Here is a 21,531-nt window from a genome sequence, read left to right on the forward strand (position 1 = left end):
CAAAATACATGACATTTTTAGGCAACAAAAGAAACAGAAGAATTGTTATCTTATCTGGTATAGTATAGCGCATACATAGTATAGTATAACGCATAGTATAGCGGTACGCACTGTCTCAAAAACCCGCGCACTAAAACCCGCTCCATGTTCGTATTTATGTGTGTGTTGGGGGCGGGGTGTGTGTTGCCCGATAAGTCCGTAAAAATTCTTCTGTTTCCTACATTGCCTAAAAACACCATGTATTGCGGGCAAGGCCTAAGAATTGCTAACAATGCCGGATTTCCCACTTTTCTGGTAATATATACATATAATAAATTATAAATATATTATATGTAGATATAATATATATACATGTATATAAACCTGTATACGTGAGGATTAAGAAAAAATAAATAAGAAAAGAGCGTAGATTTAATAAGAAACAATTATTGATAGAGTAGGAAAAAAGAAACTTTAAAATTTGTAGAAAATCAGTGTAATCGAAAATGATTATATTATTATTACTTTTTATTGTTATTATTATTATTATTATTTTTATTATTAGTATTAATTAATTGATGATATTAATAATAATTATATCGATTACGTAAAGAAGAAAAAAACAACTCTGTATATATATATATACATCCATCGCAAAAGATTTGACCTTAAAGCTGAAACATTGTTTATCGATATAAAACAAATTACGAATAAAACAAAGTAAAAAAATGTTATTATTATACAAAAAAAATAAGAAAGAAGATAAAGAAAATAATAACTTTTATCATCACTCACTGTGTTTCTCGATTTTTAATACGTCTGCACAAATGTAACGCAACCGGTCCACTTTTGATATGGCGAAATAATTGCACGGCTTCACGGTGTGTCAAGTCATGACATACCTGACCGTTGACAGCTAAAATCTCGTCACCTGCACGCAAACGACCATCTTCAGCGGCCTGACCACTTGGTAGGACCGATTTTATAAAGATGCCTATAAACGAAATTAGAACAAAAATATAATCAACGATCATCTGTTTTCATCATAAATGCAACGATCAATTTAACGGTACGTACGAACAACTTATTTAATTAAATTACTTAACATTCATAATCGAAGGTGCTTTGATTAAAATATTAAAAACATGCGGATCAGATGAAAAAAATGAAAACGGAATGGAAAAGATATCAAATAAGAATCCTGTTATGTTTCGAAATATTTATTAGATAAATTCGATCTGCTTAGAAAATGTTTTGAAATTTTACATAAATTCTTATAAATGTTACTAAAAAAGTAGAAAACTCTTTCTTTTTATCTGTCTGTTTAGTTTTCTGACCTTTTGTATCTACTCGTCTGCCCATGTTTCTAACGAGGACGTAAAACTTAAAACCGTACGTAGCTATATACTGTATAAGTAGGATTTATTGACAACGGTCAGCGAACGCGTAAACGTTATGACATAAGGAAAAGGCATCGGTGCCATTAACTAAACATTTTCAAACTAAATACGATGCACTCTTTACCAGTTTTCTAATCCCTATTACGGGCCGAGCCTTTTTTATAAGCTAATTTTGTTCTTGTTTCAAAAAAAAAGAAAAAAAACTAATTATACTATTATTTAATTTATAGTACAATTTGTTACTATTTTTGTTTAGTACTAAACAAAAAATTAATATACAAATAGTAAAAAACTTCCTATATTTATATTAATTAAATATTTCAATAACTTTCTGTGCTCACAAAAACAAAATTTTTCTGAATTATGCACGAACTTGTTACGTCAGTGTTACATTATAGGGTAGCAAGTTTACGCATATAGATCTTAGAATATTTTAATTAATGTAAAAATTGAAAAAGAAAAAAAAAAGAGGTGGAGGGTATAAGATTTCTAGATAAATTTTTTAGATAAGAAAGATAAAAAAATTTACCGATGCTTCCTTTAGGACTGTCCTTTCCACCAACAATAGTAAATCCCAAGGATTTCTTTCCCGGGCCTTTTTCGAACAAAACTGTCAAGAACGTAGAAACAGTGCTCCTTGGTCTTCGAGGTAATGTACAAAAATTCGATACACTTTGTGTTTGCAATTGATTCCCGGATCCATTGTTATCCGCAGACAAATTCGATTTATCCGAGATGACGATTGATCTTGCAGATTCATTTTTACGATCCCTGTGATGTTTACTCTGATGTTTTTTAAAACGTGATTTAGGCGAATCCTCGACTATAACACCATGACCATTCTCCATGCTAATATTTTCATAATCCACGCTACTTTCTTTAAGTCTTTTAGGATGATCAACCCTAGAATATCTGGATACGATAATATCAACTTCACCTGGACCACTTCCATTGCCTAAAATTTTCCTAGCTTCTGCCATACTCAATCCACGAAGTCTTCTACCATTGACTATTAAAATTTCATCACCGATTTTCAAAGTTCCTTCTCTATCAGCCAATCCATTTGGTACAACGTGTGCTACCAAATATCCGGGACTAGTCTCAGCAGTTTTAGCTATGAAAATGCCTAAACATTGATCGGGTGTATCCCTAAACAATTTCACTACCATCGTTTCAGTCGTATAAGTTTTACTTCGGATAACAGGTAACTCAGATGATTTAGGATTTTCTGATTTAGATTCTTCTATCAATTCGGATGAATCGTCAAAGTTTAAGATATCTTTTGAACAAGTTTTAGGATCACTTCTAACACAGTGTATATCTAAAGCAGAGAAGAACCGAGCTGTTCTATCAGCGTCCATGATGGAACTCGAAGGTTTTCTCGGTGGTAATCTTGGGGGTGAATCATTGGTACTAGATTGACTTGTCATCAAACCAGAAGCCCCACTACTACATCTATCATCGAGAAGTGAACTAGTAGCTGAATCGTTATCCAATATTCCAGAATCATTGTCGTCCTGATCCTGATCCTCGTACAAAGGATTCGTTCTTAATTCTTCGAGACCTGGCAAAGTACCATAAGAAAAGCTACGTAATCTTCTTTTATCCTTACCATCCTTACACTCTTTATTATCCTTTTTGTAAATCTTAGCAATGAGTTTGCTCGTTGAACTTTTCAAATATCTGTCCTGCATTGCACGGAACTTTGCTGCAAGACAACTTGACGGGGAGATGCTATCGAAACCTTCTCTTGCCGTTTGATTAGGATCTATTTGATTTCTATCCTCTTCGGTTAAATCTTTTTCTTTATTCTTCCTCCATCGAGACAATCTTGATCCAGGAATTTCGTTGTAAGTTTCCCTAGGCAACACCGAATGTTTCAAACTTTCCGGTGTCGAGGTTTGTAAAAAGGAATAACGATCCTCTTGATGTTGAGATTTTCTTTGCGTTAACAACCTGTTTTGCGATTTAGATCTACGTTTCCTCTTAGCACGAATCCTTTCCTCTTCGCTGATATCCTTTAAATCATTTTCGCAAACGGATCTTCGAAACTCGTTCCTCGTTAAACCACGTTGACTTAACTCGTACATAGATCGAAATTGCATTCTATCGGAGACGACAACTTCATCCTCATCAATATCCTCGTTATCTTCATTTTCCTCGTCTTCGTCGTCTGTATCTCTGTCCTTGAAAAACGTCAATCGGGTATTTTTGACTCGGTCCAACAATGGATGTCTCTTCTCGCAAATCCTTCGTCTTTCCTCTTGTATTTTTTTCTTTTCTTTTTTATTTGGAGTACGCTCGGTCGTCACACGAGACGTTTGAACGTTGTAACAATTCCTCTCTGATTCTGAACTCGATGATTTTCTACGTGCCCATCTAACTGGCGACATGTCTGTAATTAAATTATTTACAATAATTACAATTGTTGATGTTCATTTGCAAAAACATTATTATACGTAATCATACATAATCATCGTTATTAAATTATATATATATATCTTTTAGACACCCGTGTATAAGAAATATAATTAATTAAGAAGATACGGGAAAGATAACAAGCGACAATGAAATTTGAAAATGATCGTTTTAAACAAAGAAATCAAACTTAAACTTTCTCTACTATTTTCTACTAACAGTGTTTTACGAATATTTATCATCTTGAAGATTTTCAACAAAATTCTTTTAAGTAGTCGTAAAGTGCCAATAAAGTGAGATTCTAGAGACCATTAAACGACGTAGTTAACTTGAGGCCATCAATTTTGTCTAGCGAGTCCACGTTTGCGGTTTATTAATGAGGCAATTCTCTTTACAGGAGGCAATTCGTATAGAAGAGGTAGTTCGTTATTATATACGTGATACTTAATAAAAATTATTATTATTATTATTGTTATTATTATTATTATTATTATTATAAAATTAAAGGAAAAAATACGAATACGATTTGTACATAAAGATCCACTTTTCTATAGAATAGAATTATTTTATTTATTATTCACCGCAAGTGTGGCTTAATGAATTTTCTAATTGAATATGAAAATTAATCGAACGATATTTAAAACATGAAAAATTACGTATTACTGATGAACAAATTTTTTGAAGATTTTAAAAAAATATTATAAAAATAGTACCGATCAAAAATAACATTTCATTAGAACGTGAACGATGAAAGGAATTTATTGCATAGTATTTTTTTTCTTTTTCTTTTTTATAATAAAATAAATAAAATAACGTGACAAATTACATTTTATCCAAACGTAAAAATTGAAGGAACTTCTAGAACAACTTTTGTCCATTTTCATACCACCATCGAACCAAACGTTTATCATTGTGATGATTAAAATTTATACTACAATTAAAAAGTAACTTCCACTTTGAACGAGAGTCACCGCGAAACTGACTCTCTTCTTATACATTACTCGAACTTAAAGTAAGTGGTGAACATGCAGGATCACACGTACAGGAAACAGGACATCCAGTATGAGTAACTCTCTTTCAACTACGTTAACGAAATAATAATAAAGACGATTTTCCGAGGACGCGTATCTTAATTTAAAATTATTCTCGGAGAATGATAAGAACCACTAAAAATATTTTAATAATATTTCTTTATTATTATTATTATTATTATTATTATTATTATTATTATTATTATTATTATTATTTATATTATTTTCAATGATTTATTTTATTTCATTAAAATAAATGATTACAAAAATGATTGACAAATTATCTTTCCATCGTTCGTATTATCTTGATGATCTTAATAATGTACTAACAATAGCTTCGTTAACTTTGATAGATGACAAAAAAAGGAGAATTTAAAAATGCAAGCAAAGCAAGCTGATAGAACGGAAATAAATGTTGCCTTGACGTTTTTGTGTCGTTGCCTTTATCATAATAGGAAAAGAAAAGAAATAAAAACCGTCACAATGATGGGGAAAGTTCACGAGAAACAGTTGACTAACGTTTTCGTGCGGTTTTTCGTCGTAGATACCTTTTTTAAATATAATTTCAGTTCAAGAACATTTATTCAATCGAAATAAATTCATAATTTATAATACATATATATTTAATCCTAATCATAACAATGATCATTAATATTTCTAAATTTAAACAATTTCTTTTTTTTTATATCTCATTAACGAGATATTTCAATTTTCATTAATTATTATTATTTTAAAGTAAAATTAAACACCTTTCGAAATTATTTAAGATACATAGTCGAACAAAAATGTCGAGAATTATTTGAAAAATTCAATCACACTTTTTCAATAATTTTCAATCCCAAAATTTAATTACAATTATATTTCATAGAAAATATAATAAAATTAAATAAATTTTATAGAATGAAATTAATGCGTAAAAATAAGTCAAGAACTTTTAGTTCACCCTATAGTCGATATAACAAAGAGTTATACACAAGACTGGGTCGTATTATTTACAATAGGAAGAAGCTTTTACTACGTTCACCCGTATCTTTATAACTCTGTCGTAGCAATATGGAAACTGGTGCTGCACTTGCAGCTGCAACGAACCCGCAAAGTCTCATCCTTTGGTACTATTCTTTTCGCATTATTCCCTCTGTTGCATTCATAGCCATGCTCGAGACGGTATTACACAAGTAGTCGACGAGGGTGCTATTTCGTTTCTCTTCTTTCGACTTTGAAGTCGGCTTTTGTCGTTTACTCTCTTTCTCTTTTCGGTTCTAATCTTAAAACTGACCTGTAACGCACGTGTGCTTTCTCGAATCAATAATAAATCGATCGTTAAAATTATACCCGTTTTATATATCGTTAACAATCATTTTAAAAAAGAAGCAATTTTTTTTTTATTTTTGAACAATTTTATTTCCATATCATTTATTTTGTATTTTCTTCCTATAGAAAATAATCTAAAAAATGTTAATTTTCATTATTTTCACACATCTGCATCTTCTAACAAATTATTTATTCTTTAATTTTAAATTATTATAGTATTTTTTTCTGTGTTCAATTATCTGGATTTATTTCAATACGTTTATTATATTTATTATATGAAAATTAATATGTATAATCAATGATCCCTTATGTTTAACGATGATTATGATGATGATGTAGTATATAAAGGACGAAGAAAGAAGAACATGATCTTGATATTAAAATTTTCCATTAGATTTGCATAGACTATGGTAAGTTATATTACGGTTACACACGCGCGATGATACTACAGGATGAAAACGATTAGTCGAAATGATAATGTTGCGCGTGCTCATGCATATACTTGCTAGTCTCTTAAAGCAGGATTTCTGGGCTACGATTTTCCGGCTAGCGAGTATCTTCCTTGCATGGATTACATTTTACACGCCTGTGTTATTTCCGGAAAAGAAAGAGACTATTTTAAAGTATTTCCATTTCACTCGACTGAACTTGGAATATTCTTGAACTTGATTTTCAACTAATTCGAATTACAGGAAGATGTGATCCAAAAAAATCTTTTTTATATATAATAAATAGGAGGAAAGTGGCAATAATAAATATAATAACAGATTTGAAGTAATATTAAATATTACAATAAATTATTTTCTTGATTCGCATAATTAATAAGCAAATCGATATATTAAATTTTAAATAATTAAATTTACAATGATTTAAAAAGTAAAAGAATACAAAAGTATAAGAATAAAGAAATTTAAAAATAAATTAAATTTTAACACATGAAAATAAAGAATGTTTGGTAGATATTATGTAACGTTGAATATTAAATTTATCTCGAATAATGATGTAAACAAATAGGAATTCAAGGAAAACGGAAGAGTGAGAGAAAAAGATAAAAGGAAAAAAACAATTATAAACAAACCAAAATTAGAAGAAAGTAAGGTAAAGAAAGAGAAAGAAAGAAAGTAAACACAACTGGTATAGATATTTCAATGCCAGTAGTACATGTTAACAATATTTGTATCGATGACCTTTTGCAAAATCAAACTAATAAAAACTAGCTTAGGTTTTTCAGTTCTCGTTTAACTTTCGAAGTGTCAACAACAACGTATAATTCAACAAATACAATACATTAGAAATTATTATAATTGGTAAGTGATAAATCTTTCATAATTTCAATATCAATTTCAATTTCGATTTCGATTTCAAGTTCAATTTCGATTTCAATTTGAATAGTAGTTTTTAATTCGTGATCCTTATCTTACACGTTGCATTTCTACTCTTCTTCGATCATATTAATCATCAATTTCTCCGGTTACTTACCTCTGTACTGAGACGTAACATGAAAGTGGTAGGATGCTCCTTCAAGGTCTTCGTCGGCTTGGAGAGGACTCAAGCTCAAAAGTCTCGGTGCCTCGGCGTGGCCACGAAACCAACGCATTTCTGTCAAAATAATTATCATCATTTAATTAAAATTCAATTATTCGCATATTCCACTTTCATTATTATATTATCACGAATACACCGAGTCTTATATATTAATTTAATTTTATTCGTAAATTTCAATAAATATTTAAATGCAATTAAACGACATATTTTTTTAGTTTCATTTTGTTTTAATTACGTTAAGATTTTATTCGGTTTGGTTCCTAGTATAATTAATTTTAATATATATTTTATATTATTATTATAGATAATCATATATATATATATATATATATATTTTATTCTATATTATTTATATTATTTAAGAGTAGAATTGTTCCAGCATCAACGTCGATAAATTCTCATACGAGTGAAACGATAGTGAATGGATATTTCGCGTGAATCAACCGAACGACAGTTCCGCCGTATTTGCTGAACCGTGTCCGCATTTTTTTCTTGTTTTCTTTTATTTCTTTCTATTTCTTTTTTTCTTTTTTTTATAATTACGTACCTGCCGTTGCACTTGCTCTCGATATTATAAAATATGGATAAAGAGAACGGTTAAATGGACTAAATTCAATTTCCAATAATTTTGAAATATTTCATTCATTCTTTATTTTAACACGATTATTTATTTTCAGGATCAACGAGATTAAATAATTATAATAACGTTCGTGAAATATTATAATAATATTTTCATAAAATTATATTCAAAAGTGAAAATGAAAGAAAAATTCGATATTTAATTATTTAATTATTAAACAATTTGTTTATATAGATTTATTTTTCTTCGCAGAGCATGACACATATACGCGTCATTACAGGCATACAAATTATTTTCTACAAATAATTCAAATATGCAAAATATAAACAGTTGACAGATTAATTAATATGATTAAATGATTATTACCTTTATTGTTGTAAATTTGCGTGTATATTTTTATTTATTTTTCGAACATTTGCTTTAATGTATAAACAAATTGATTAATCATTCTCATTGTACGGAAGTATTGAACAAGAAATATTCATCCAACGCATCGGTCAAACAAATAACTGTCCCGTTCTCCTTATTGGTACCGTTGGAAGTAACAGCCGGTGATCATGCCATCTTTCTCTCTCTTTCTCTCTTTCTGAGCTAATACGTTGTTCGTCTCTTCAACATATTTCTCGTATACCGAACTATACTACTTCAAAAGCATATTACCGCTTGTTCGGCCTACATTGCAAATGCTCGGTCAACATGTTTCGAAGAAAAGTAAACAAAAAAATGAAGATGAAGAGGAAGCAAGAAGAAGATGATGAAGATAATATTTAATATATCTCATCAACAAATATGTAGGATGTGTCTAAATATTCAACACTAGTCTTCGTTATCTTGACTGATTGAATTCCCTTACTTGTTGTGTATGAATCTATCTCAGAAGTATGTCCTCCGTGTGAAATTGCGTGTAAAAATAGTTGATTCTTAAAGATCGAGGTTGTTAAGGAAGCACGCTCGTTAGAAAGATGTTAGAAAGATCGCACCTTTTTTTGTTCCCACACCTAACGTTGTTAAAACGTGTGAATCAAAATATGTAAGACACATATACAAATATATATATATACACATAGAAAAAGAAAAAGAGAGAGAGAGAAAGAGAAAGAGAAAGAGAGAGAGAGAGACAGATAAGCTCAATTATGTGAAAAATGCTGTTTCAATAGCCCCTTTTCCACGATAAGTAACATATAATGGTATGATTAATACAGTAGCAAGTTATGCAAGGTGTTAATACATCGATTATACTTATACGAATGCGAATATACATATGGATACACATATAGGTACGTACATACATACAAAAATTATATATGTATTAAATATTTTCTCTTGTACGGAGAAAGAGTTGTCTGATGAGGATGAGGTAGTATTGCTGTGGTAGCTGAAGAAGGCATGGAAAGGGACAAGAAGGGGGGTGGGGTAAGAAGAGAGGATGGCAAAGAGACGGCTGACTTTCTCCGATGCAAATATGTGTGCCAGCAACATACTTCGTGCCACGGCCCACGTACAAATGCGAATGAACGAACGTACGCTTTTCACTTTTTATCGATTCGATGTGTGTGGGTTCGTCTGGAAAGAAGGATGCAGGTCGATCCACGATCAAGGATAACGATTGTAGTCAGGAAGAAAAGTTCATGGTCTTTTCTATAATATATTAATGTAATTATTTATATATTATCCTGTTTTAATATTTGTATCCACACGATGAACACGTGCGTGTGTCTGTGTGTATGTGTGTGAGATTATGGATTCGAGTATGTGGTGTATTAATATTTGAAATTATTATTATAATAGTTTATTCCCATCTGTTTGATTTTATATATTTTTATATATGTGGGCACATCTGTGTATGTTTTGAATTAACATGTGAAATAACTATAATTAATTCTAATACCATTTCGAAAGAATCTAATTATCCTGCTTATCGATCGTTGAAAAAAATATTATTTTGAAAATGAATTTTATATTACTTGATTATGCACGTATGTACATACATACATTCGATTTCTTATGACCGTGAAATTTTTCGAGATACGTGAAGCGTGACCGATTCGAAGGAACTCGTTAATAATACTTCGTTTAAATTCGCTCTTGCGAATATTATTATTAATCGAGATGAAATTTAATAAGATGATATTAAAAAATAATAATGACGATCAAATTAATTTTTTTTCATAACAACTTGGATAAGAAAATTTATCTCATTTATATTGTTTATCGTAATTGTGGAAGAAAAACAAATACGCGATGGATTAATTTATTAATTAATAAATTATCGTAAAAAAATAATTATTTTACTAACAATTGGTAAACATAAAAATCAAAATAATTGGTACAATAATTTTGTACAATATTCCTTGTTAAAATCAAATATTTCTTTTTTATGAATGAACATTCAAAATCGTTATAATACTTTTCTAATCATATCTAAACGTTGGAACATAGTAAAATAATATTATCTAGAGCAAGGAAGTCGATTTATATTCATCCGCGTTCGTTCCCATTTCCGGCAAGTTCTTCCAGATAAAGGGAAATACACAAAAAGGACACGGTCGATTCTCTAGCGATATAAATTTCACGAGGGATCGTTAAAGGGTTTGAAGAATCCCGAAGGTAAACGTCGAGTTATCGGCGCATAGATTTATCGTTCCACTTTCGTACCCGATCCGTTTGCCGATCTCCTGTTCAGCTTCCGTTCTTCGACACAAAGTTCTCTTCTGGATTGTAAATCTTCTATTCTCTTCTCTTTCTAACGTTGAATATGTTATCCTTGGAAAGAGTTCTACAACGTACACCTTTCTATCATCTAACTTTACATTTTTATTTTTGTATTTTTTTTAAATTATAATTAAAATAGTTATATTTTTTTATAATGTAATAACACGATAATAAAAATATAATATAATAATATTCTAAAGGGTTAATAAAATATTCTTAAGCTTGTAGTTTAGTAATTTGATATCAAAAATTAACACATAAAACATTTTATTCAAGAATAATTAATTTTTCAAATCATCAAGAAACCTTTGGTCCATATTCTTATTATGCGTATTCGTATGTTGAATTATGAATCGTAGAGAAGGCAAAATTTATCGGCTTCCCGTTAGAAACGTCATTGGCACGCGTGAAATATACCGGTTTGCGAATTCCCTCGCAGCGTAGTGCTATGTAACAATATCTAACAACACACTTTGAAACAGTTAGATAATTCTTAGATTCAAAATGTCAGTAGTCACGTTATTTCGATTTTGACGTCATGCTTAAAATCCTTCACGTTTCAAACTATAAGGAAATTTGTCTAAGAAACAAAAATTTGATACAATGATTTTTATATTATATTTAAATTTTTTTTTGAACCGAATTAAAAATAATTTTTTATTACCACATAAATATCGATGAAATAAATCGAACGATCGAGGAATACTATGAAGTGAAATTAAACGTTCAAATTACCTTTCACTTTTAAGGTTTTTTTTTTAATAAAAGAACTTTCTCGTTTTAACGAAATATGAAATACGTGTTGTATTAATCGTAAAGTTCGAAAATCGAAATAAATAAATGGTTTTAATGATTGATGCTTTCTACGACTCGTCAAGATCCTTCTAAACGAAAGTAGAAAGTGTCAAAAGATGTGAAAATGTAATAGTAGTAGTAATAGTGATGTGTCACTAACACGCAAGAATATCGAACACTTTCCCTTATAAACAGCTTATGTTAGAGATAATAATTGGTTTTACCAGGAAGAATCGATGGATCGATCGATCGATCGTTTGACCTATATCACGAACATATGTACTTTGATAAATGTTTATTCTACTCGTACAGGAACTGCAGTTTCTCTATTTTTTATTAAATTGTCTGTTAATATAATTTTTTCATTCATTTTTAAATAGTAATATACGTGTGTGTGTGTGTGTGTGTGTGTATCTCTATTATCAAGGACAGGTTGCGGAAAGTAGTCAACTTAGTCGATGACTCAAATATTACACGATATTTATTTTATTTTTCATTCTCTTCCTATACATTTATACAGGATGAAAGTTAAGACCTTACATGCGTCTAGTAGCGCCAGAAATGCGCTAAAAAATAACAATTTTTTAGTCTAGGGATAATAATCAAAATTAATAAAAATAAATAGTGTACATTGTTTATTGGTATTTAAATTTTATAAAAAATTTTATTTCACTTTATTTTTACAAAAATTACTATATAAAAAATCATGTGATCCACAACACTAAGAAAAAAAAAGTTGCTCCACGGTCTGCATTATATCATATATACAGAATATAAAAAAATTTTTGTAAAAAAGAGTTATAGGTATAGTTGTCGATCTGGAATTTTGAATTTCAGAAAATTTAGCAATTTATGACAGTTTAAAAAAAAGTATGCGTTTTACGTCATAAATTTTAAACTGTAATTATTTTTATAAAATTTTTAAATCAAAGTATCCAAAATCCGGTTCGGCATACTATAGAGAAAACGATTTCAAATATTTAAAAAAAATCGCATTAAAAAATATTAACAATTGTATGAGTTATTATGTAGACCGTGGTGGAAAAAGTAGTTTCGAGAAAAACGCGTTTAAGATTTTAAGTATCTCAAACAAAGGACAGCTATCTGCGAGCACCAAACTCTCGTCGAGCAGTCACATTTTCTACCATAACTTTGGATAAACGGGGAATTTCTGTTCGACTTTCACAGAAATAAGCCTAACACTATAGAGAACATCAATCTGTTAAAAAAAAAAATCAAGTTTTGGAAAATTCTGGACGTATGTAAGGCCTTAATAGACGAACGATAAAATGCAATGAATAATTTTTATATCATTCAATGTGAGTAGCGAAATGAATGAAATTGTCATGCATTAAAGTAGTGTTATTTTAATATATTCTTAACATTTTATATACACTTTATATACACGTATATTTCTTAACATTTTATATACACTTCAAATTTATCAGAATGACTTTTGAAATAGATTAATTGTATTGAATTAAAATCAATATTGCTGTAAAAAAAAATTCAATTTGAAATGTGAATAGAAACTTATGTACGAGATACAGTAAAAATTCCAAAATTAATTTCATAATCATTCATTCTTTTTTTCAGATTATAAAATTGCACAATCTTAGAAATTTTTAACATTCAAAATATAAATAACAGTATTTATATCCTGTATATATATATATTTTTATAGTAACTATTAACTTTTATAAAAAAATAATAAATAAACATAAATAATAATAAAACTGTGTTTGTATGTGTGTGTGTGTGTGAGAGAGATCTAATAACCAAACTTAATAATAACTGAATATAAAAAATTAAATGATATAGTACAAAAATTTAGTTCAATCACAATTTAACAAAAAAAATTATATATATAATACATTAGAAAATTTGAAAATAATAAATATAAACGATGAATAATATATATATCTAAACATTAAAAAATATAAAAGTATTTAGTAAAAAAAGAAAGTCGCTTTAATTTCAAGTCATTTAACGGTGGATTTTCCAAGTATGTAAAAAAAAGGAAAAATGTTGAGACGTTTGAGATAAATCGCGTAGGTGTTTGCATTGGAAACCAATGAGGTATCCCTTAAGAACCCCTTTCGTGTCAATGCGAACCACAAAGCGACCCACTTTAAGGCTTGAGACCACTAGATCAGGACCCGGTATTCGTTGCACGAACTCAACTCTCAACAGTGGCAAACTCGCAAGGCTTACAACCTGATTCTTTCGGGTCCGATCGTTGTCGAGAATGTCGATTGGTTCTCTCTTGGCTGCTTTCACGAATGGAAAGACCGTTTATCATTCGATAAATATTTTAAAGTAAGTATAATACATATACATACACGTACGATCTAACACGAACTTGAACAAATTCTAATTTTAATTCGGCACTGCTTCCTGATTTACTTTGATCGAAAAATAATTTCCTTATTATATTCTTTCTTTGAAAAACTGTCGGAGATTTTTTTTTTAATTTAATAACGAAGAATTTTCTATCGATTTTGTCACAAGATTCTCGTCGTTTTAAAATAGCATTACATGTAGTCATGCGAGATAAGATAACGGAAGATTGATAAGCCCAATGTCAGCATGTATGTTTTTTGTTTATTTTGTTTGTTTTTTGTGGTTATTTATTCTAAGTATATTTATGTTAACAAGATTTGACGGATTTCAAATTTTATTATTAAAATTGTAGATATCATAAGTTTCAATCGATAATAAGTTGATTATTAGAAATTTATCTATTTGAAATTAACAAAAATTGAAGTATACTACTTCAGACAAAAATATTTAATATACAATCAAAGTACACAAATGCAATGTTAATTAACTTTAAGTAGGTCTAACAATACCTGTTGTACTATTAATTAATTTATTGATTCTAAAATCGATTGTGTCCACATTTGAATTGCATTAGAAAGCTTTTGACGTGCGTGACGTATCATTTTAATGAACAAAGAAGAAAAAAAAAGAAAAGAAAATATTAAACAAATGATATTCTTACATAGCCTAATGAAATAATAGTATATAATTATCGTTATTCTTCACATAATTTTCATGAAATTTGAGTAACGGTGTCCCTCTTGTAAAATCTCTTCGATCAATCGGTTTATCGATTATATTTCCATTGTATACATATATAAGTACGTATGAAACGTGATCGGCGAAATAGCAGATCGATTAGTATGTCGGTAATGAATGTGCACTTATAACGAACTTCATTCATACTCGATTACATTCGTCGTGTCGACATTTCCGTTTAACTATTGTATGATATCTAATTTAACAGATAAGAATAATAAAATGATTGTTAGGGTGCTAAAAAAAGTTAATACAACAATGTAGTATGATCGTCTTTTTAATTAAAAAAAAAAATAAAATTAAAAAAATATAAATTAAAAAAATAAAATTAATTAAATTAAAAAAAAATAAATAAATAAAAAATTAATAAAAAAAATTAGAAAAAATTAAAAATAAATTAATATCGTTTAATACAACACGTGCAAGATAGTTCGGTTTATGATTAAATATTGTTGTAAAACAAATTAAGATATTTCGTTATTTTTATTTTATCTTATTTTATTTCGATATTCTGGATAACACGAAGGTTGTCTGTCTTTCTCTCTCTCTCTCTCTCTCTCTGTTTTTCTAATTAGAAGTAATTACATCGCAAAAATCAGCTCGAACGTGCATTTCACAATGTAGATAAAAAGTATCTTATATACCGCAACTATGTCGTAGGAGAGCCTGGAGGTTTATATTTTGAAGAGAATTATGTAATACCTGCCTCAGGGTACGTGTCTAACAAGTCTTCGTCGTTAGGAGACAAGGAGAAAGAGAGAGAGAGAGAAGGAGAGAGGAAGAAAAAGATTAGAAAGAAACTAACATAATTCTTCGAAGAATTCTGTTAATCGTTATTTCTTCATTTTATAATTTTATTTTTATTCAATGTTTTTCTTATTTCTATTATCAAAGAACAAACAATATTAATACTGTAAATATTGATAATAATAATAACGTATTTCAAATGATTTTACAAAATTGTTTGAAAAAATAAATAAGATTGTAAAAGTTTAAAAATATTTCAATATATATTTTCAAATATTTATATTATTATTACTGAAATTAAACAGATTACATAAATGTTACATAAAATGTTGTTATGATTTATTATTACAAAATGAGAATACATAGAATCGTATCTTCGTGTGTAATAACGAGTTACGTATGAGAGAAGAAAAAAATTAGGTCGGAATTTGCGGTGTTAATTAAAAATTTACATACCAAAATGTGTAACATGTGTATGTATGTATATATATATATATATATTATATATACTACATCATTCAACACGTAATCATAATTACCAGATGGTTTTATTATGTGGAATAATCGTCGTCACATTGTCGTCGTCGTCGTGCTAAAGTTACTTGGTCACAGAAAAGAGACGGTATAATTATTTGAAGTAATTAACGTTCCATTTTAAGACGATTTACATTTGAAAATTAAACGTGGAAGCTCAAATGATAACGATAAAGTTTCTTTCTTTCTTTTGCTCTCTCTCACAGACACACACACACACACACACACACACACTTGCTCGTATATTTAAACTCGTGTTCACGAGGTGCGAATTATCCTTGTTCGTTTAAATTCAAAGGATATTTTTCTCTATTTCATTTCGTAGGCGTATAAAATGAAAGGAAAAGAGAGAAAGAAAATGAGAAAGAAAAAGAAAAAGAGAGAGAAAGAGAGAGAGAGAAAGGGTCGTAGAAAATCTATCTTATTACCGCGATTACACGCACGTTCCATTAAGGATCGCAACCCAAAGCAATCCTTGGGAAGGATAAGAATTATAGTTATCGTAAGAGACCCAAACGAATACGGCTCGCAAAATACTTGGCAAAAGACGTCCTGACTAACATAAGGTGCATAGATCCTTCTTTCTGCCATAATCTCTACCCGCATTCTAAACAACTATTTAAAAGATTTTTCCTTCTTCTCTCTTTTTCTTTATTTTTTTTATTTTATCTATATATATATACAGTATATATGTATATATTATACTATATAAGTACCAGGATCTCTGTCGAGAAAAGTATGAAAAATTATAGTTCGAGGCAATCGAATAACCAAAGAATATTTGTTTTTGAATATATTATTTTATTATTGTAAAATTTGTAGGATTATCAAATCAAAGGATAAGAAAGATAGCAGTGATTTAGAATATTTATTTTTTTATTACGAGTTGGTTCAATACAAATATATATCAATTATTATAAAGAACAGTTGTAAATAACGAACAATTTTAATTAAAAAGTTTCCATCAAAGATTCCATTAGATTCTTTCGAATCGTTTCATCAAGGAGATTACCAAGTCGAAGTCTGATGAACTCAGGAATACCAATCAAGAAAATCATGTAATTTTATCAAGAAAAAAGAAGTTGTGGTATCTCTCCTTCTCTCTCTCTCTCTCTCTCTCTCTCTCCTTCTTTCTGTTAGGTTTCTGTAATAGGAGGATACGTCACGCTGACTATGGTATGCGATACGCGACGTAGATACGCGCGATTAAAGCGTGTTCCTTTGGCTAGTCCTTGCCATTTGTCATGCGTCGTCGCAAGTACCGTGTAGCACGCGACATGCGAAATAAACATTTAAGAGAAAGAGAGGGAAAAAGTGAGAGAGAGAGAGAAAGAGAGAGAGAGAGAGGATCCTTGTAAGAGCTAGCAGTCTCCCATATAAGCAAGCACCATATTCCATAGCTCTTGGTTACATCTCGAGTAAGTTTTACCGTGTAGCGTTACAAATAGCTCACAGTAAGGTCTAATGTAAACCCTCATGGAAAACTAAACGCCCACGTTTTCGATGTACTCACGTGGGTGAACGAATTTATGCTCCACGATCTGTACCAACACGATCCTCTTTTAACAACAAACACTACGCGACTCTAACACTTTATTTAACAGGTGAAACGTCATTTTATTTTATACCATAATCATTGAATTTTCTTCTTTTTTGCTTTTTTTATTTATCTTTTTTTTTTCTTTTTTATATAATTAAGATCTACGAGATTAGACGATTTATATATTACTGTTTTAAATATTATTAAATTTAATTATTATCGAAGTAATAATTTAATTCGTGCAAATTCTTATTCCTACTATCAATAATTAGTATCATCGAAAAGGTACGATTAAAATTATTACGTAAATTGAAAAATAGACTTATTTAACTTTTTTAATCGTAATTTTTTCGTTAAGATAAAATCATTTCGATCGATCAGCCGAAAATCTAATCTGACGTAGATACATCGCGATATAGCAAAAAAAAAGGAATACAGTTTAAAGGTAAAGTTGACGCGGTAGAATTTACGCTTTTATGTTCGTAAAGTATTCGTAGCAATCAAGCTTGGCTACCGAGTTGTAACTCGTTCGTTTCCTACCTACCATTACGGCGAACGTAGTAGAGAGAGAAAAGGAGAGAAAAGGAGCTAGCTATTCCGAGTACGGGTACGAACTGGTACGGAGGAAACGTTTCAAACAGCTTCTTACGTTCTATCTATCTTTCTCTTTCTTTCTATTACTTTTTCTCTTTATCTATCTCTTTCTCTCTTGTTCTACCATTTCTTATTCTTTGATCTATGACAAAGCCCAACTATGGATAAAGTGGAAAGACTAGAGTGGAAACTTAAAAAGGATTAGAGACTACTCCATCCGGCATCTTTTTTATGTAATTCAGTACGTTGACATCGAAAAAGATACACAAATAATAATAGAAAAATAATATTAAAATTATATTTCAATAATTACACTTATATTTCTTGTTTATGTAATATCATTATTTACTTATATTTCATTAATAAGTAAATAATAATAGAAAAATAATATTAAAATTATATTTTCCATTAATTGAGGAATAATTTCTATTCCAATGAATACATATGAGTTATTATTATTACTTGTCTATATTTATAATTACTTATATTATTATTTGTCAAGTTTTTTTATCGTTGACATCGAGAAAGATACGTAAATAATAGTAAAAATATAATAATTAAATTATATTTTACATTAATTGAAGAATAATTTCAATATTGACGGACACGTATGAATTATTTGTCAAGATTTTTTGTTTTTAATGTTGTTGTAAAGTACATAATACAAATGTAGTACTAGATTGTCATTGTTTCTTTATTTTTTGCAGTGATCAATCTTTTCACAAGGTGTCAGGAAGGATCAAAAAAGTAGTCTCACCCTTGGGTGAGCAATGTTCACGTAGCTCAGATTTGAAAGAAAGGCGAAACCATTCAAAGTATTCGTGCGATCCGCTTCTTTCTTGGTATCTCTGCTATCCCAAGTATTTCGGCTTTAAGATGCATACGTTTCCCGAGATAAATAAGTAAATCGTAATTCTATGAATACTTGTTTCTACCCGATTCCCACGATCTCTCATGCATTAGGTTTATTTCAAAGTTATACGTTGTTTCATAAATATGAAACTGTTTTTTTGCTTTTTATTTTGAAATAATACAAATGCTATTTATCGTAGATATTTTTTAACTTCAAATTTTTTAATAGAAAAAACAATAATTTTGCAAAACTTTTTAAAAGAACTAATACTATCAAGGACCATACGAAATCGTAGCGATTTTGTTTGATGTATATTTTATAATTCGTTTGTTATCATAAAATAAAAGTAAATGTAAGATTAATACAAAGAATTGGCTTAACTTTTCGTTTTGCAATAAAGTTGCCAAGCTCATCGGAAATGTTAGTTAACCATACGCCGCACATAATTCTAAGCAATCGGCAACTTAGCAACATTCCCGAGGTTTTCTTTGATCAAACCAAGACGTTTCTGTTCTTTTTAAAATATATCGAATCTGAGTTAACATATTAAATCTCATTAGTTCTTTGCTCGAGTGTACTCGTGCAAATACAAATAGATAAATGTGTGTATTTACACACCTACCGTTTGATCGTCATTTTAAAAATTTTGGTTCTTTCTATTTTTCCTCTTTTTTTTTTTAAATTCTAATTATCTAAGAGTAGTCACACAAGTAGTAACGTAACGGAAAGAACTCGAACTCTCTTCGAGATCACCGACCTTCGAGATCTCGAATCGATTCCGTGTTTCCTGATCGGTGCACGAACCTGCTAGATACCCGATAAGGTAAGCGCAGGTGCAAACTTCCATGTGAGTTTAAAACCTCGTATTTATGGTCCTTTTAGTAGACCCATGGTTTAGTTTTTTTTCTCTCCGCTCAAAAAAGGAAAAAATTTAAATGTCGAGTTTTACCGGATTTTCATTACACAACTGTTTCTTATTTTTTTTTCTTCTAAAGTCCTTAGCACAATACATTAATACTATACCTCATATTAATTTATATTCTTTCATTAATTCATTGATTAAATTAAATTAATTATTAATTGAATTATTTAAAAACCATTTAATAAAAAAAGAAAAGAAAAACATATATAAACAAATGATAAAAAATAATAATTTATCTGAAGATGTTCCCAGTGAAATTAAACGATAATTTTAGAAAATAATTAAATAATGGACTATTTAATGAAAATAAGTAAGTTAGGATAAGTGTGGACGGTAAAGGAGAGATCTTAGCTCCTTTTCTCATGAGCAAGAGAGTTCTTGTTGCTTTGGAGGGATATATGTAGAAAGAAGAAGGTAGGACAAGAGAGAGAAAGGGTTGGCCAGTGATCGGCCTTGAGGCTCCGTCCTTTAGGTGCGCGCGAGCACACCAACGTACACACACATACAGATATAGAAAAAGAGGGAGACAAACAGACAACACACATACGCATACACATATACGCACATATGTGTACATATATACACACATATACATGAATATATACATATATTGACTAAGAGAACTCGCTGAGATCGTACGCGCGACTTTTAAACACATGCAAGAAGAAACTCTCTCTTTCTCTCTGAAATGCGTATATGCGTTTGGGTTTCCTTCTCTTTTTGAAAGAAAGAAAGAGAGATATAGATAAAGAAAGAAAGAAAGAAAGAGAGAAAGAAAGAGAAAGAAGACGTACCAACGTACCAACCTACTCGATGCTGTGAGCATAGTTACACGGCTATTCCAGTGTGGAATGTCTGGCATGTCGCTCTCGTCAAATGGCCAGAAAATAAAAGGACTCCTTCGGCCACGGCCTTGATAGAACGTTTCCACAAGGTTCCCTGCGGGTTGGGCTACCGAGACCGGTGCTTAGATGTTAAAGGGTCAAATCTCTTCTCTTACCAGACGAGGAAGAGAACATGACTTGACATTCTTATTCCTTTTACTCTTCATCTTTGTGTATTGTCTATATGTATGTGTGTGCGTGCGTGTGTGCACGTGTTTATGTGGTATATCTATCTGTGTTAATAATGTTTTTTTATGTGTCTCTAAGTAAGTATGTGTTTAGATATTACGTGGGTTTTGTTTATTCATTTTTAAAGCAAATATTTGAGGCGTATATATGCATGTGTGTGTGTGTGTGTGTTTGATATCGATTTCATTTTAGTTATAATTTAAATGTTTCTGTCACAATTTTACTTAAGTATTTATATATATTTTCTTTTCTTCTTCTTATTTTTCTTGTTTTTAGTTATGTTAAAGCTCGTGGACACGGGAGTAGATAAAACCGAGAATGCTCAGACGTTTTTCTGCGATAAATCACGTACGATTCCTTTGCTAAGAACTGTTACGTGAGATAGAAAGCAGAGAAGAGAGAGAGAGAGAGAAAGA

The 21,531-nt window shown here is 29.9% G+C and overlaps 1 protein-coding gene across 1 annotated transcript in view; it reads right to left on the reverse strand.

Moving 5' to 3' along the window:
• The window catches only part of LOC122524493 (inaD-like protein), a 34,154-nt gene that overhangs the window by 516 nt on the left and 12,107 nt on the right, over window positions 1-21,531 (reverse strand). Inside the window, exons 2-4 of the mRNA XM_043646809.1 lie at window positions 7,619-7,738; window positions 1,909-3,774; window positions 775-973 (exon numbers count right to left, since the gene is read on the reverse strand). Coding sequence (XP_043502744.1) covers window positions 775-973; window positions 1,909-3,774; window positions 7,619-7,736 — 2,183 coding nt within the window. The 5' untranslated portion in view covers window positions 7,737-7,738. The remainder of the gene's footprint in view (window positions 1-774; window positions 974-1,908; window positions 3,775-7,618; window positions 7,739-21,531) is intronic.

This window comes from Polistes fuscatus, unplaced genomic scaffold, assembly GCF_010416935.1.
Source record: "Polistes fuscatus isolate 324 unplaced genomic scaffold, CU_Pfus_HIC Scaffold7, whole genome shotgun sequence".
In the NCBI taxonomy this organism is placed as follows: domain Eukaryota; kingdom Metazoa; phylum Arthropoda; class Insecta; order Hymenoptera; family Vespidae; genus Polistes; species Polistes fuscatus.